This window comes from Fusarium solani (genome assembly GCF_023522795.1).
Source record: "Fusarium solani strain SB1 chromosome Unknown bctg00000012, whole genome shotgun sequence".
In the NCBI taxonomy this organism is placed as follows: Eukaryota; Fungi; Ascomycota; class Sordariomycetes; order Hypocreales; family Nectriaceae; genus Fusarium; species Fusarium solani.
Window position 1 is genome coordinate 1855733 of NW_027072146.1, and position 16067 is coordinate 1871799.

Consider the following 16067-nt stretch of genomic DNA (forward strand, 5'->3'; position numbering starts at 1 on the left):
GGTAGGGTGCCTTGCAGCCCAACTACTTGAGGGGGCCTGCAGACCGGCCCAGTTCCCCGTGCTTGGTTTCTGCTGCACTTGGAAGACCAAGCATCTCTCGGGCATAACAAAGTTGAGAAGACTAAGCCTGGAAATAGGCTGGACTATAGGCCCCATTTAATAATATTCTTTGCATAGCTAAAACCAGTGTTTTGCTACCATTTCGGCGTGCTATTCCTAAAAGGAGATGTAGAAATCATTTCATGAAAATGATATGTAAAGGCCTCGTATCTACAACTATTTCTTTACATGTATAAGGGTACTCAAGAACACTGACTGCAACGGGACTAAACAGATCCTCAGATATTATGTGCCTCAATTTCCTTCTCTGTCCAATCCCAAAGCTTCTTGCCCAGCTCCTTGTTCTTGGACAATGCACTACCTCGTCCAGAAACTCCAACAGGCTCATAGTACTCCCCACTCTCAACACCCTTGGCGGTCGCCGCCCACAGCTGGTTCTTGGCACCCTCCTGCACTTCAACTCCTATGAGTGGAACGATAAACTTCTGGAAGCCTCGCATGAGGAGATTTCCACCCGAGGTTTGAAGATCCGTCTTGACAGTGCCTGGATGGATGGACACGGATGTTAGCTCCGGGTGGTGCTCGGCAAATTCCTTGGCGTAGATGAGATTTGCTAGTTTGCTCTGGCCGTATAGGTTGTTGGGCGATTCTCCCCTCCGTTGGTCTTGAGAATGTCGAGTTTGATGCCGCCTGAAACAGCGAACTTGTGGGCGACAGAGCTGACCGAGACTATTCTCACCTCGGAGCGAGACTCAGACCTTGTCTTGAGAAGCAGGGGAGTCAGAAGCTTGAGCAGCAAGGCGTGACCAACGTGGTTGATTCCCCAATGCGTCTCGTAGCCTTCCTTGGTTTGGCCTGGTGGGCAGCCCATGACGCCAGCGTTGAGGAGGAGGATATCAAGACGAGATACAGAAGATGTGAGTGTGCGAGCGGCGTTTTTGACGGATTCGAAGGAGCCTAGGTCGAGTTGGAGGAACCAGACAGACACTTGAGGCGCCGCCTCCTTGAGTTCGGTGATGGCGGCGTCGGCCTTTTGGGAGTTGCGAGCAGCGAGCCAGATCTCGGCTGGGTTATGCTTTATCAGGTCCAGGGCCGATTGTTTTCCAAGGCCGATATTTCCACCTGTGATTAGAATGACCTTGCCGTCTAAAGATGGGATGTCCCTGGCGGGATCATAGTTGTTAGGGGCCATTATACTGTAGAAGACAGGTAGTCCAAGAGAGGATTTAAATCTTGCGTGGCTTAGAGAGCCAGGGTTGATCAGGACGGCTCGTATGAGGGTGTGAGGCGTTGACATCTTAAGTCGATACATGATGAACATAAGAGCGCTTTATATGCTTCACAGCACTAGACACCAGCATGCACGTGAGCTCTATGTCCGGCCCATGGTGCCGGATTTTACCAAATGCGTCTCCCGTCAAGGAGCAAAAATAGGGTGGCCTTTCCAGCGGAATTGCGGAGTTTGAGCGACAGCATGATTGAGACGTTGTTCCGGAGATAGGGGAGCCCTTTGTCGGTTTGCGTCCTCGGAAGCTCACCTTGCAGCTTGACGCTATTCACAAACTCTATTGGAGAACGGCTGAAAGCAAGGGAGGTTAGACCAATCATATCGAATAAATCGCGACGAGGCCAATCATGTCCCTGGTTTCAGTTCCACTCTGGTCGTCACAAGCGAACCACATGAACCGTGTTTCTTGCCCAACTTCAAGTGGGACTTGAACCATCTTCCAACGAATGGGCTCAAGACAACCGCGATCGAGCTAATCAGGTGCTTCCCGTGATTGTCTACTACTTGTCTCTTCTCCGGCGCCTCCAGTTCTTGGACACCTCCGCTACATACGAACCCGAAAGGACAGATTCACTCATCCTGCATGATGGACAAACTACCACCGGTCCCTCCGAAGACGAGATGCAGCTCTAGCACGCGAGTCTACTCTAAATCCGGCTGCAGGACTTGCAAGTAAGTGTCTCCCGCTGCAACCAATAGCTAACTATGACATCTGATCCTCCCTTCCACAGAATCCGACGGCTCAAATGTGACAAGGGCCGGCCAGGCTGCCGGCGATGCCTCTCCACCGGCCGCGTTTGCGACGGCTACGGCGTCTGGGGAGAGGGACCCGCCGTGATGCCCGGCAATCTCCAGAAGCGGACCCTGCATGATCTATCGACGCGGTCTCGAGTCGGTCCGAGGAATAGCCTAGAGCGAGAGAGTTTTGACTGGTTTCGACATCGAGCGAGCGTTAAGCTCTGCGGTGTCTTCAGCTCAAGGTTTTGGGACACGCTGGTCCTTCAGGCTAGTATGACGGCTCCCTCGGTTCTTCATGCATTGCTGGCCTTGGGCTCTGCTCACAGGCTGGAGTTCATGAGGTCATGCCCACAGGAAGAGATCAACAGCGAATCCTGCGAACAACAGGAACGTTTCACCTTGGAACAGTACAACAAGGCCATTGCCTGTCTTCGGCCCCATTTTGCAAATACCGACCGTGACGCCTCGTCGACTCGAATGGTTCTCATAACGTGCGCCATCTTTGTCTGTTTAGAGTTGCTTCAAGGAAGGTATATGGAGGGCCAAACTCACCTCGAGAACGGACTAAATCTTCTCAGCCAACTTCAGGCCGACCTGCAGCCTGCAGGGACACAAGGCCTTATCGTGCTGGGCCACCCTCAAGAATCCGTCAACGACAGCTACCTAACCGAGGCGTTCTCTCGCCTCTATGCCCAATCATCACTCTTTGGACGCGTCCCAGGTGGATGTTGCAAGTCGAAGTCATACGCTATCGCTACTGTGGACTCTACCATCCAGGCACCACCTCCCCTGTTTGGCTCTATGAGCCAAGCAAGGCAACATCTCGACGGGCTCTTCAACGCTATCCACTGTCTCACAGTACGGTGTCCACGCGAATGCATAGTCCGAGAGGCTCCGATAGAGTTGCTTGACACACAAAGTCGCATCCTAACTGGTCTTCGACTCTGGCAGCGTGCTTACAAAGTCTCCCGGCTCAACCTTACGTCGCAGCTCAATGTCCGAGACGCGCTATCCTACCCACTCTTGACAGTCTATCACATCATGGCTGTCGTCATGGCGACGACTTGCCTCGCCCCGCCGGACGAATCAATATTTGACTCTTTCGAGGAGTCCTTTGTCTCTGTAGTGTCGGCTTGCGAGCACCTGTTGGAAGACGCGATTGCCACCATCGTGGCAGACAAGGCGGAAGGATATTGTTCAGGAGGGTTCAGTTTCACAGCCGACATTGGACTGATACCGCCCTTGTACTACACCGCTCTCAAGTGTCGCGTCCCCTCTCTGAGGCGTCGGGCCATCAGGATGCTCGAGACCGCCACGCACAAGGAAAGCATATGGAATGGAGCGGTGGCGGCACGGATTGCGCATGAAGTGGTCAAGATAGAGGAAGGCGTTGATCTTGGTGATGACCATCTTCCCAGCGACACTGTGCCCGTTCCGTATCGAGTTCGCCAAGTCTCTGTGGATCTCTCCGATCGTCTGGTAGAGAAGGCTATTCTTACGTGCGAAAGGAGACGAGGCGACGGGGAGTGGGGATTACTGAACAAGGTGATGAATTTGAGCTGATGAGACTAGCTCCGTATGCTACGCAAGGGATAGCCAATCAAGAGAAATACTGATCCCCATCCCTGTTGGCCATGCCTATTCCTTGCCTTCCCAGGCCTCGGTCAGCAGCTCCTTCATCGACCTCAACTTGATGTCCGGAAACTCCTGCGCAATAGAAGGACCCTTCAAGTCAAACAGGCCGCCTTCAAACATGAGTCCAAACGTCGCCAAGATGCCCTGCAGCTGTTCCTTAGGGAGGAAGCCATACATGGCTGCATGGCTGGGCAGTTCCGAGACCTTGCCCTCCTTCAACGAATCCACTGAATCATACGTCACGCTGAACTTGGTGCCCTTGGCAGCCTCAGCGAGTGCAAGAAGCTGATTCCATGTCAATTTGTCGCCGACGAGGTACGTCTCGGGCTGCCACTTGGGCAGGGACAGCGACGCGGAGACAAACTTGGCGAGATCCACGGTATAGGTGAATGCCACGGGGACATCACCAGACCCGGGGATAGCCGCCGCGTTGTTAGCCATGTCAATGACAACTCTCAAGATGGTCATGTGGCTGGGAAGATGGGGTGCGATATAGTAGTCGGCGAAATAACCAATCAGCCATGAGGTGTGTTCGAGGTTCGTCTTCTCAAGAGCGGCAGTGACAGCCAGCTTCGCCTTTGCAATGGGAAAGCTGTCGGAGATCCTACCCAAAATGGAAGACATGGGTTAACATCAAGTTCAATCACCTGCAGGACTAGGGGACGCTTACTCTTGAGTGTACTTGGCGCCCCAAAATGCTTGGAACGAAGCGCCTCGTGGTCTTGGCCTGATCGGCAGCCGCAATGAGGTTCAGCTCCGGGTCCGCAACACCCATGGTGTTCAAAGTTGAGATGACAGTCTCGATATTGTTATCCTCGAGGACCTTGGTCAAGCCGTCGACATCGGCGTAGTTGACGGGCAGGATCTTTGCCCCAATCTGCTTCTCCTTTTCGGCATTGGCCTGCAGGATTGTTAGCTAATTGCCTACTGGGACGGCACTAAGATCTACCTCTCTAGCCAGTATGACGACTTGGGATTTCCCGTCGGCGATGATGGCTTCGACGATGGTGCGGCCAAGGTTACCGGTTCCTCCAGCGACTGCGACGAGCGACGACATGGTGTAGGCGATGATTGAGAGCTTTCCAAAGATGTTATTGCACTTTTAGGTAAAAGGGATGAGATGGGGACAGATTGAGAGATTATCGGAATGCTGTCATTGTTTATATATGCAAGTTTCCTTGCGGAATTCTGTGTCAAGGACAAGTCTTCAATCCCTTTCCCACGGCAGAACAGGCAAGTCCGCAATCCCGCACGAGCTGCAGCAGACAGCTACCAACTGATGGCATCGGAGAGGCGGTATCTAAAATTGCCGAACAGGGCTCCGGGCGGCGCGGGTATTAAACTGGCATGATGTCCAAGGCCGCTCTGAGTGAACTCAATCCAGGGGTTTGGGTACCGTGAGCAGAGGCGCCGACTGGCTGCGGCGCGATTCTAGCCTTGTCATTGGACGGTAATGGATGTTGACGTCAAACCCCTGCCGAGCCAAGCCTCGATCCGAATCACTTGCAGCCACCGACATTTCACAGATATGGTGGACACCGCCGCCGAGATGCTCACCACCCGCGCGGGGCCTTGTCCGCGCGGGCACTATCTTCTGCGGAGAGGGACGCTGTTTCACAGCCAGTTCATCATAGCGCCATACTTGCAGTTACCTAGTAAGTTAGAATACTTTTCACAGTTCAATAAAAGGCCATCATTGCCAATAAATTCATTGTTGCCCTCATCCGCCTGCCTGGTGGGTATCTGGAAGCACGACGCGACGTTTCTTAGCTCTACCGAATAGCGGTCAACACCGAGTTGTGCCCCCTTTTCTCTCCTTCATTTCTTGGTCTTCAATTCCACCCTTTCTTCCGACTCTGTTCTTTTTTTTTTTTCCCCCGAAGTTTTCTTTGCCCTTTACCTTGGGACGAAACCTCAAAGACCTCGCCGCTGGCCTTGGTCATCCACGGCGACCGCTTTTGCCTCTCTGATGTGCATAACTGAAATGTCTGGAACCGCCGATTAATCTGTTATTGGTTCTGTATATCCCAAGTTACCGAATGTTGTTGTTTTCGACAGATCACTGGATATCTTGAGGCCGTCCTGGCCTACGAGCCGCCCACAGGGCCCCAACGTGGACCGCGACCTCTCCAAGTCTGGCCCCCGCGAGATCCACAACCCCCAAAGTGCTCCTGGCCCTTCGAATGAGCAGCGATAAACTAAGGGTTTTCATGCTGGGTGAACTACGTGAGGCCCCATGAGAGGTTTAACCTTTCATGATGATGCGGCTAGGTATGACTCTTCTACTGCGGGCAGCAGAAGGTGAAAAAAAGGCCACTGTGTTAGCATTGGGTCATGATGCTATAATGTGTTGACACTGTGTTCTTTATTATAGTTGAAGCCCGGCCCTTGATGGGTTAACTGAGACAGAAGATCGAACTGCGTGAGGAGTAAGGCGGGGGGAGAGAAAAAGAGTAACGAACAAGGAAAAAGTTCTCCGGTGGGGGAGTGGGACGAAATTTTGGGAATCGGGGCTCAAGATTCAAGATCCGCCTTTGGAGGAGCATGTTTGGAGGAGCCAATGTGGTGAGGGATGAGCTTGGTCAAGGGCTCAAAGAAGCGGTGGGGGGTGGGCTTCTGAGCGACCCAACGGAAATAACACAGCCGTAACACAGGACTACAGGTCAAGGGTGCATGGACCTGATAGCACTAAGTTGGGGACCCAGGTGGATGCTATCTCGTAGACAAAGGCAATGATAAGCGAGATGGAGGGGAGGCTAGAGCCGAGCTCCAAGTTATCAACCATGCGAATTACCCAATGCGGTGATAACTCCAGTCCGGGAAGACTAGCTGCTTGTGAGCAATAGATAAACTTGTGCTGCGTGCGGGGGTAGAGGGGGACGTCGCATCGAGGGTCGACTATATAATAGATCTTGACTTGTTAATACGAAACGCGAGACAACAGCCGCAGTACTCCCTCTTCTAATATCGCCATCATGTCTTTTGTCTCCGTCTTGTCCAGGTTTCCTTCATGGGTGCCGCGAAAGTCCTGGCAGGTCAACATCCTGCTCATCTGCACCGCCATTAACACTGGCTCGGTACGTGTATCTCGAACATCACAGCCACTCTCAATTAATCAGACATCTATTCTAGGTCCTGGGTTACGATGCCTCCATGATGAACGCTCTGAATATTCTGCCCGCGTACACGGATTACTTCAATCTCACACCCACTACGACGGCTCTCAACTCGGGTATCATCTGGGTCGGCGCGGCGATCGGTAGTGCCAGCTTTGCCAGGGTCCCCGACTACATTGGAAGGAAGCCTTCGCTCTTCTACTCGGCCATTCTAGCCATCATTGGCGGGTAAGTTGAACTATCTACGCGAGACACCATAGGAAGTAGTTGACCGTCAATTAGTGCCCTCACAGCAGCTTCTCAGAACATCGCCATGTTCCTTGTTGCTAGGTTCATCCTTGGCGCTGGCATCGGTGGCACCTACATGGCAGTTCCAGTTTACATCTCCGAAGCCCTGCCTCTCAAGCACCGCACCCTTGGTCTCGGTCTCATCAACGACGTCTACTATGTTGGTGGCCTGCTCTCAGCCGGAATCACGTACGGCACCTCGTTTCTGCAGAGTACGTGGGCCTGGAGACTTCCGGCGCTGTGCCAGATTGTCTTTACCGTTATTTCCATCATTGCGCTTCCGTTCGCCCCTGAATCTCCCCGTTGGCTGGCGTACCAGGGCCGCAAGGATGAGGCGCTTGCCGCTATTGCGCAGGTCACTTCTGATGGTGACATTTCAGATCCGGCGGTACAGCTTCAGTTTGTTCAGATTTGCGAATCGCTCGATTACGAGAAGGAGATGGAGACACCTTCGATCAAAGAGCTCTGCGTCAACAAGGGATACCGCAAGAGAATGCTGCTCGTATTTTCCGTCGCCATCTTCAGCATGATGACAGGCAGCAACATCTTCTCGTACTACCTTGGCACTGCGCTTACAAACGCCGGAATCACCGACTCAACCGCCCAGCTCCAGGTCAACGTTGTCCTAAACGCCTTCTGCCTGATCATCTGCCTGTTCGGCACCTACATGGCCGATCGCATCGGAAGAAAGATGCTGGCCATCATCTCGACAGCTCTGTGCACCGTCACCCTCTTCATCATCGGAGCTCTGACCAAGGAATTCGGCAACTCGACCAACAAGAGCGCCATCTACGCCAACGTCGCCATGATGTTCCTGGCCCAGGGATTTTACAGCTTCGGATGGACTCCTATCCTGCAGATGTATCCTCCTGAGCTTCTCAGCTACCAGATTCGAAGTATCGGCATGTCATGGTGCATTACATGGCAGAACATGACCATCTTGATCCCCATTTTTGCTTTCCCCATCGCAATGAACAACGTGAGTCAGCCAACGCGTAATGAGTGATGAGCTAACGCCTTTCTAGATCGGTTGGATCACCTACATGATGAATGGCGGGTGGAACCTATTTCAGCTGGCAATCATAGTGAGTATCTTGTACCACATCACTATACATAGATAGCTAACTAGAACAAAGGCCAAATACTGGGTCGAGACTCGAAATCTGTCCCTCGAAGAAGTCTCTCTTCTCTCTCGATGGAGAGGTTCACTCCCAGGTCTCTGGTGTCAAGAAGATCATCGAAGGAGTTCCATCCAAGTTGGACGCTGAGGCGGTTCTGGCCCAGGTCAAACCCGACATCAAGCACAGCACTGAGCCAGTGGATGAGTAGATGGTGCCCACGTGTGGAAACCGGAAATGCAGTTCCAGGATAGTCTCTAGCGTTGTCAATTCATTTAAGGGCAACTCAATGCTCCGATAAGCTTCAGTGGGTATTGTTAGTCTGGCAAGGGTTCAATATCAGTAGCTGAAAACAAGTAACCGGGCTCTAACCTGTTAACTTGCCCCGTTGAAAGATCCATGCCTTGAAAGCATAGATAAGTGAACGAGATAATGATACACCGAGTGGACATCTTCATAATCCATGAGGAGAAATCCCCACACTCCTCTCATATAAAGCCAGATGGCAATCAGTAGACAATAATAGTCGTTTATTTTGGAGTAGTCCTTTCGCACTCGCAGGCGAAATGTCAGGGAAATATGATAAGGGTCATGTTAGTTCCAAGATGAAGAGTCACTCCAAACTCTAGCTTCTCTCGCTTCCAGCACCAATCCAGCAAGAAACTTGCAGTGGTTAATCGGGCTTATCCTAGTATCTCCGGATTGCAACCCTTGCAGTGCCAAACAAAAGGAATCTCTCCCGTACCCCACATCTCTCTGTGATAAGAGGAGATGCTGGTAGTCTAGGGTCTGGCTAGTGTGCCATTATCTCAACACTTACGCCTCACGCAGGGGTCACTGAGTCGTGCTTCTCCACTACAACGAACCAGACCAGTCCGAATCAGACGAGCTGCCCCGAGGATCTCACGAAGATGGCCCGAAGGCCCGTCTTTCCAATACTTAACGCCAATAGAAACCTTCACATCACATCCCGTGATAACAACGACGGCTTGGAGCATCTGAGATAATACCTCATCTGGATATGCAGTTTATCTCCATAATAGGGAATACAACACGCTGCCGCTGATTAATCTCGTGTGAGGGGTCACGCTTTGTATCATGGCTCGGATAAATATGACCAGGCAAACCGCTAGATGGAAAGTCATGATCAAGCAGAGAGCGCCACTGGGAAACACGGCAGCATAAAGCCTTGGCGAGACCGGACCTCAAGTGACGCCGAATTAACCAGCCATGGCCTCCCCTCGTACCGACGATGTTGAACAGCTTCTCCAGCTGCTTACCCTAGAGGAGAAGGTCTCCTTGCTGGCCGGAGCCGATACATGGCAGACCAACGAGATAAGCCGGCTCGGCATCGGTTCCCTCAAGGTTACCACCCCTGCAGAGATGTGCCTAGTGCATAGACTGACGGTGATAAGACAACTGATGGTCCCTCCGGAGCTAGAGGTCAGCTCGCGGTCGACGGTCCTACCGCTGCGTTCCTCCCTGGGCCGATCTGCCAAGCAGCAACATGGTCTAAGCAACAGCTTCGATCTGTCGGTCGTCTACTTTGCGAGGAGGCCAGGACGAAGGCGGCACAGATTCTACTTGCACCAACTATCTGTCTCTCGAGAAACCCCCTTGGCGGCCGCAACTTTGAGAGCTTCGGCGAGGATCCCTTTTTGACGGGGTCTTTGGCCACTGAATATGTGGCTGGAGTCCAGGAGACGGGTCAAGTGATGGCGACTGTAAAGCACTTGTAAGGAGTCATATTCAGGTTTTCGATCTTTGCTAATACGATCTCTCCTCCCTCAGCGTTGCCAACGAGCAAGAATGGCAACGTTTCACCATCGATGCCAAGGTCAGCGAGAAGGCCTTGAGAGAGATGTACCTCAAGCCTTTCGAGATGGTGGTCCGATCAAACACCACGCCGGGCTGTCTCATGACATCTTACAATGTCATTAATGGCGCCCACGCCGATATGAACCACCATCTGCTCCAGGAAGTCCTTCGCGGTGACTGGGGCTTCAAGGGCCTCGTCATGAGCGACTGGGGCGGCACTAACTCTACTGCCGAGAGCGTCATTGCTGGCCTCGATCTCGAGATGCCTGGGCCACCTAGCAAAGAGAGGAGAATTGCTCCTCGAGGCTGTCAAGAAGACCGAGAACCCCGATGAGCTACTCAAGGCCATTGACTCCTCTGCCGGCCAAATTCTGTCCATGTGCAAGAGAATGGGACTCCTAGGGCTGTCTGAGGAGGAGGCTCTGCAGACTCGCAAGCAGCTGGAGCAGTCGTCAACAACCCAGGAAGGCATAAAGCTTATGCGAACTGTTGCTGCCCAAGGAGCTGTCCTGTTGAAGAACGACAATTCCACGCTTCCCCTGAAGCCTGCTGATCTTTCAGGAAAGCAAGTCGCATTCATCGGTCCCAATGCCTTGCTTGGAACGCCAGGCGGCGGTGGATCGGCCACCATGAACCCGCAATACCTGAGTCAACCTATGACCTCTTTCAAGGCTGCAGTCGAGGCACAAGGGCTGCACACTCGTGTCGTATACACTCAGGGAGCATACTCCAAGAAATGGCTGCCCCTCTTTAAGAAGGACCAGTGGAAGTCCCGGTCGTCAGGAGACGACGGCAAGAACTTGGTCCGCGTTGACTTTTACACTACTCGCGACCTTTCGGGTCCCATCCTCGAGACGCAGCATCGCAACAGCTCCTGGGTCGACTTTATCGACTCTGCACCGCTGCCTCTCCAAAAGGCCCACGTTCCGCCATATTCCTTCCGTGTCACATCTACCGTACGTCCCCAGACCACCGGAAACCACCGGTTCGGTGTTGCGAGCGTAGGTGAAGCTCGCCTGTTTATTGACGGGGAGCTGGTCCTCGACAACTGCAACTGGACAGAAACTTCCGAGGCCTTCTATTCGTTTGGGAGCCGTGAGAAGATTAGCTCCAAGCACATGAACGCCGGGCAAACTTACGACCTTGTCGTCGAGGGCTGGACGAAGCCCGGTCTCTCTGAAGACGGATCGCTGCATTTCTTTTCAGGACATCCTTCAGTCCGCATCGGATTCGAAGAGGAGCTCCCGAAGGACATGATCGATACCGCTGTCAAGACCGCTGATGAGAGCGACTACTCGGTTGTTATCCTTGGCATCGACGACGAGTGGGAAAGTGAGGGCTATGATCGACAGTTCATGGATCTCCCAGGCACCCAGAACGAGTTGGCAGAGGCGTTGTTGACAAGGTGCAAGCACCCCGAACGTTTGATCTTTATCAACCAGTCAGGATCACCAGTTGAGCTGCCATGGGAGGACAAGTGCAGTACCCTGGTGCAGGCTTGGTACGGTGGCCAGGAGGCAGGCAATGGATTGTCAGATCTACTCCTGGGGGTCACCAACCCATCTGGTCGGATGCCTATCTCGTGGCCACGTAAGTACGCTGATCTCCCATATGCCGCAGACAAGGAGATGTGGCCTGGAGTCGACGGCAGGGTCATTTACAAGGAGGAGTGCCATCTTGGATACCGATACTATCTGCACAACAACGTGCAACCTCACTTCTGGTTTGGTTATGGACTGAGCTACACGCAGTTCGAGTCTTCAGTCCAGCTTGAAGTCAAGAACCCAGATTCGTGGAGTTTCAACGCTACCGTCAAGAACGTCGGCAGTGCCGATGGCGAAGAAACAGTTCAATTGTATGCCTGGCCATCTGGAAAAGACACCGAGAGGCGACTGGTTGCTTTTGACAAGACTCCTGTGTTGAAGCCAGGCGAGGAGATTTCATTGAGGCTTAATGTGAGAAAGCGAGAGCTGGCTTCCTGGGAGGGTGACGTTGATGGTCAATGGGTGTTGCCGGAGGGGGTTTGGCAGTTTGCTGTTGCCAAGCATGCTGGTGATACCGATGTGAAGACCATTGAAGCGCCAGTGCAGTCAGCGAGGACATGGAAGGCTTCTGAGTGGTAGGAGAGAGTGTGAACATCTGGGGCCGCGTGAAAAGACAAGACAGTAGTATCAACAAAGGATAAAACACTGCACTGCGCACATATACAGTAACGATCGAAATCGGTTGTCCATCCACAAAATCTCTCCATAATTGTGCGCACAGACCATATTTTTGGTGTATATCGAGTAATGGTTGGCAACACTGTGGCTATTGTATCTCGATGACAAAGGCGTAATCAGCCGATGTGCACCCATAAAGGCGAGGCCGTAATCTACTGCATGTCATCTCGGCGGGGGCCGTTTCCGATGCTGACGACCGTCTAAATCAAGGTTATACTAAACAGCATGGTGGCACTGACCTGCGCGTTACGGTGCGTATTACTGTAACTACCTCTATAGGATGAATGCCGAATGGGCGATGAGAAAGAATTGCATAGTCTCATTGGACCGTTAAGCCCTCGAATTAGTTGGGCTATCTAAAGTTTCGTAGAAATACTGCAGTAATTCCTCTGACACCACCCGACTGGGATGGTTTTCCGCCATCGTTTCCTTCTTCATTTCAACCACATGCTTTAGCAGTTCCACTGCTTCCTTAATCTGGCCGTCGGCTTGGTATGCTCCTGCGAGGGCGTGCTGTGATGCCAGTCGAGAAGGGTGATTCTCCGCCAATATCGTCCCCTCAATAGCAACCACATGCTTTAGCAGTTCTACTGCTTCCTTGATCTGGCCGTCGGCTTGGTATGCTCCTGCGAGGGCGTGCTGTGATGCTAGTCGATCAGGATGATTCTCCGCTAATATCGTCCCCTCAATAGCAACCACATGCTTTAGTAGTTCCACTGCTTCCTTGATCTGGCCGTCGGCTTGGTATACTTGTGCGAGGGCGTGCTGTGATGCCAGTCGATCAGGGTGATTCTCCGCCAATATTATCCCCTCAATAGCAACTACATGCTTTAGCAGTTCCACTGCCTCCTTGATCTGGCCGTTGGCTTTATATGCTTCTGCGAGGGCGTGCTGTGATGCTAGTCGAGAAGGGTGATTCTCTGCTAATATTATCCCCTTAATAGTAACCACATGCTCTAGCAGTTCTACTACCTCCTTGATCTGTCCGTTGGCTTCATATGCTCGTGCGAGTTCATGCTGTGATGCCAGTCGAGAAGGGTGATTTTCCGCTAATGTCTCCTTAATCGAAACCACATGCTCTAGTAGTTCCACTGCCTTCTCGATCTGACCGTTGGCTTGGTATGCTCCTGCGAGGCTATGCTGTGATGCCAGCAGGTCTGGGTGATTCTCCGCTAATGTCGTCCCCTCAACAGCAACCACATGCTCTAGCAGTTCCACTGCCTTCTCGATCTGACCGTTGGCTTGGTATGCTCCTGCGAGGGCGTGCTGTGATACCAGTCGAGAAGGGTGATTCTCTACTAATATATTCTTCTGAATCTCAACCACATATTTTAGCAGTTCCACTGCCTCCTTGATCTGGCCGTTGGCTTTATATGCTCCTGCGAGGGCGTGCTGTGATGCCAGTCGAGAAGGGTGATTCTTCGCCAATGTCGTCTCCCTGATCGCAACCACATGCTCCAGCAGGCCCACCGCTTCTGATATGCGGCCATCTGTCAGCAGACATCGGCCGGCCCAGTATTCCAGCTGGCAGCCCTCATCGCAAACCCTCCTTCCCATTTTTAGCACTTTGAATGCGTGAGGCAGGTACTGTCGCCACAGCTCATGATTCTTCCAGTCATCAGTAGGAAATACATTCGTGAGATGCGCCAATACCTCTTCTCGCGTTCTATCTTCACGATTCTGATCTTTGGTCCATGCCAGTGTTACGGAGTGGACCAGGCTATGCATGTCGAATAACGGCTCATTTCCTCGTTGGCTCAAGAAGCCATACCCAAGGAGCGTACCGATCGCTTCTGTCATCTCTTGTTCCGTCTCTGGTTTCGGGAGTAGGGACCGAGGAATCGCTTTCGGCTCAATAAAAGCCATGAAGGAAAGCAGGTAGGCAGCGTGCGGAGCCCATTGGCGAATCTGTTTGAAGGATATGATCCATGTCGTAGCAGCGGCGCCTTGTGAGCGGTCATGGTGGGTTTTATCGCGAAGTCTGCTATTGAGTAACTTGATCGTAGGCTGATCGGTGTTTCTGAATAGCTGGAGATAATCCCAGACGGCGACCTGGTTCATGTTCATGTACGCCGCTGCCTGCGCAATCGCCAATGGAAGATGGGTGAGCTGTTCCAGAAGTTCTGTCAGCACCTCTGCGTCCAGAACCTGATCACTTCGTATCAGAGACCGCTGTAGGAAGGTTGACGCCTCCTCCGTGCTCATCTCTGATAATCTCACCACTGCATTCCCTGCAGCGGTAACGGCCACTTTCTGGGATCGTGTTGTGAAGAGAATGCGTCCGGCCTCGCTTTGTGGGAGAAAATCGAGAAGTCCATCTGTCTCTGCGGAACCGTCCAAGATCGCCATATCATCAGCGTTGTCGACGATCATAAACCAACTCCCTGCATCCTCTGAGCCAAGATACTGTCGCACCGCCTCCTTGACGTCTTCCTGTTCATCACATTGTATCCCAAGCTTCTTTACAAGCTTCCCGCATGCTTGCTTGAAGCTGGCCATGCTCAGAGCAGGAATCCAGAAGACGGAATGGTCTCGCTCGTTATCCTTCACCCAATGAGCTAGGTGCAGGGCTATCTGCGTTTTGCCCATGCCACCTAACCCAACAAGAGCGACTTGCTGATCGCAGATTTCTGTGAAAAGCATACGCTTCAGAGTAGCGATAGTATCTTCACGACCGACAAAATCTTTGTTCTTAGGAAAAGGAATGTCGTGGATTCTGCGGCCTTTTTAAGAATTAGTTCAAGCCCTATTCTTGGATTTGCTCCCATACTAACGCCCTCTTGTGCCGGAGTCCTCTACCTCTCCACCTGCGAGGATGGAGGGCACCCAGTGGCTTAGGAACGCCTTCATATAAGCTGCTGCTGTGGCCGCAGCGTAACGCTGCCAGACCTTGCTTTTATGACTGTCGGCGTAGTCGCAAGCACCTTTGATCACGATGCATGGGAAATTATCCCAAACGCCAGCGCCCTCCATCTCGAAGGCAATGATACCATCCTCAGCTGCAATTCTGTCGCGGTCTTCGCCAGATTTCATGACCGAGTCTCCTGACGCCATCAAACCGGAATGGATAGCGGGTGTAGGATCTGCCCCGATAGCCTTGAGGCGGCTTCGCGGCACAAGCTCGCCATCGCAACCGAGTTGTTCGCATGATTGCTGGTCTTCCGCATGAGAGTACGACGCTTCGAAGAGCTTATCGTTTGCAGAGCCAGGATACTCGGCTCGAAGCTCAGGTTCTTGACGAAGAACATCAAGGTAGCCTGCCACCTTGCTGCCCAACTGTTGGCGGCCCCGAAGTGTTTTCAACTTTGTCAAAGCTGATCGTATTTCCTGGTTCGGTCGCCCTAAAGCATCCCCGAGCGTGTCTTTGCGGATAAAACGGCCTGGCAGCTGCCGTCCAAAGTCATACTGGATAATACCATCACTAATGATGACGTCTCCGAGTACGATCTCCTCCTTGTGGGGGCCGAAAGGAACAACCCCGCAGACACCCACGACGAGGGCAAGCCTGATGCTCGGAAAACTCGCTCGGCAGTTTGAAGCCACTGCAGCCGCGTTCGCTTTGCCCATCCCTGGCATATATGCGAGGACAACGTTGTGTCGGCCGATCACACCTGTGGAGTAGGCATTAGGGTCGCCTGGCGCTTTATTGAAAGGCGGGTCGTCATCGTCCCAGTGGCGATCGAAGAGAGCTTCGACGGCATCGGCCTCGAGGGGTAGGGCGCAGATGATGGCTGTCTCGAAGCCGCGACGGCTGTTTGGGCGGGCCGGCTGGGATGCCATGTTG

General features: G+C 52.6%; 6 protein-coding genes across 6 annotated transcripts; 3 read left to right on the plus strand and 3 right to left on the minus strand.

Annotated features, from left to right (window-relative positions):
- Positions 1-338: 338 nt before the first annotated feature.
- On the minus strand, positions 339-1372 carry MRS44_016632 (uncharacterized protein; the record flags this gene model as incomplete). The annotated part of the gene is made up of 2 exons (XM_065618104.1): positions 339-750; positions 819-1372. 2 exons carry the CDS (start codon positions 1370-1372, stop codon positions 339-341), a joined length of 966 nt encoding a protein of 321 aa, XP_065474176.1.
- A 681-nt stretch (positions 1373-2053) lies between these two features.
- On the plus strand, positions 2054-3649 carry MRS44_016633 (uncharacterized protein; the record flags this gene model as incomplete). Its single annotated transcript, XM_046270133.2, has 1 exon — positions 2054-3649. One exon carries the CDS (start codon positions 2054-2056, stop codon positions 3647-3649), a length of 1596 nt encoding a protein of 531 aa, XP_046130778.2.
- A 75-nt stretch (positions 3650-3724) lies between these two features.
- Positions 3725-4778, minus strand: MRS44_016634 (uncharacterized protein; the record flags this gene model as incomplete). Its single annotated transcript, XM_065618105.1, has 3 exons — positions 3725-4297; positions 4392-4622; positions 4671-4778. The coding sequence occupies 3 exons, from the start codon at positions 4776-4778 to the stop codon at positions 3725-3727; spliced, it is 912 nt and encodes a 303-aa protein (XP_065474177.1).
- A 1918-nt stretch (positions 4779-6696) lies between these two features.
- On the plus strand, positions 6697-8454 carry MRS44_016635 (uncharacterized protein; the record flags this gene model as incomplete). The annotated part of the gene is made up of 5 exons (XM_065618106.1): positions 6697-6798; positions 6854-7065; positions 7120-8104; positions 8151-8221; positions 8262-8454. 5 exons carry the CDS (start codon positions 6697-6699, stop codon positions 8452-8454), a joined length of 1563 nt encoding a protein of 520 aa, XP_065474178.1.
- Positions 8455-9473: 1019 nt separating this feature from the next.
- On the plus strand, positions 9474-12184 carry MRS44_016636 (uncharacterized protein; the record flags this gene model as incomplete). Its single annotated transcript, XM_065618107.1, has 4 exons — positions 9474-9608; positions 9659-9978; positions 10035-10299; positions 10346-12184. The coding sequence occupies 4 exons, from the start codon at positions 9474-9476 to the stop codon at positions 12182-12184; spliced, it is 2559 nt and encodes an 852-aa protein (XP_065474179.1).
- Positions 12185-12613: 429 nt separating this feature from the next.
- Positions 12614-16063, minus strand: MRS44_016637 (uncharacterized protein; the record flags this gene model as incomplete). The annotated part of the gene is made up of 2 exons (XM_065618108.1): positions 12614-15006; positions 15058-16063. 2 exons carry the CDS (start codon positions 16061-16063, stop codon positions 12614-12616), a joined length of 3399 nt encoding a protein of 1132 aa, XP_065474180.1.
- Positions 16064-16067: the final 4 nt, after the last annotated feature.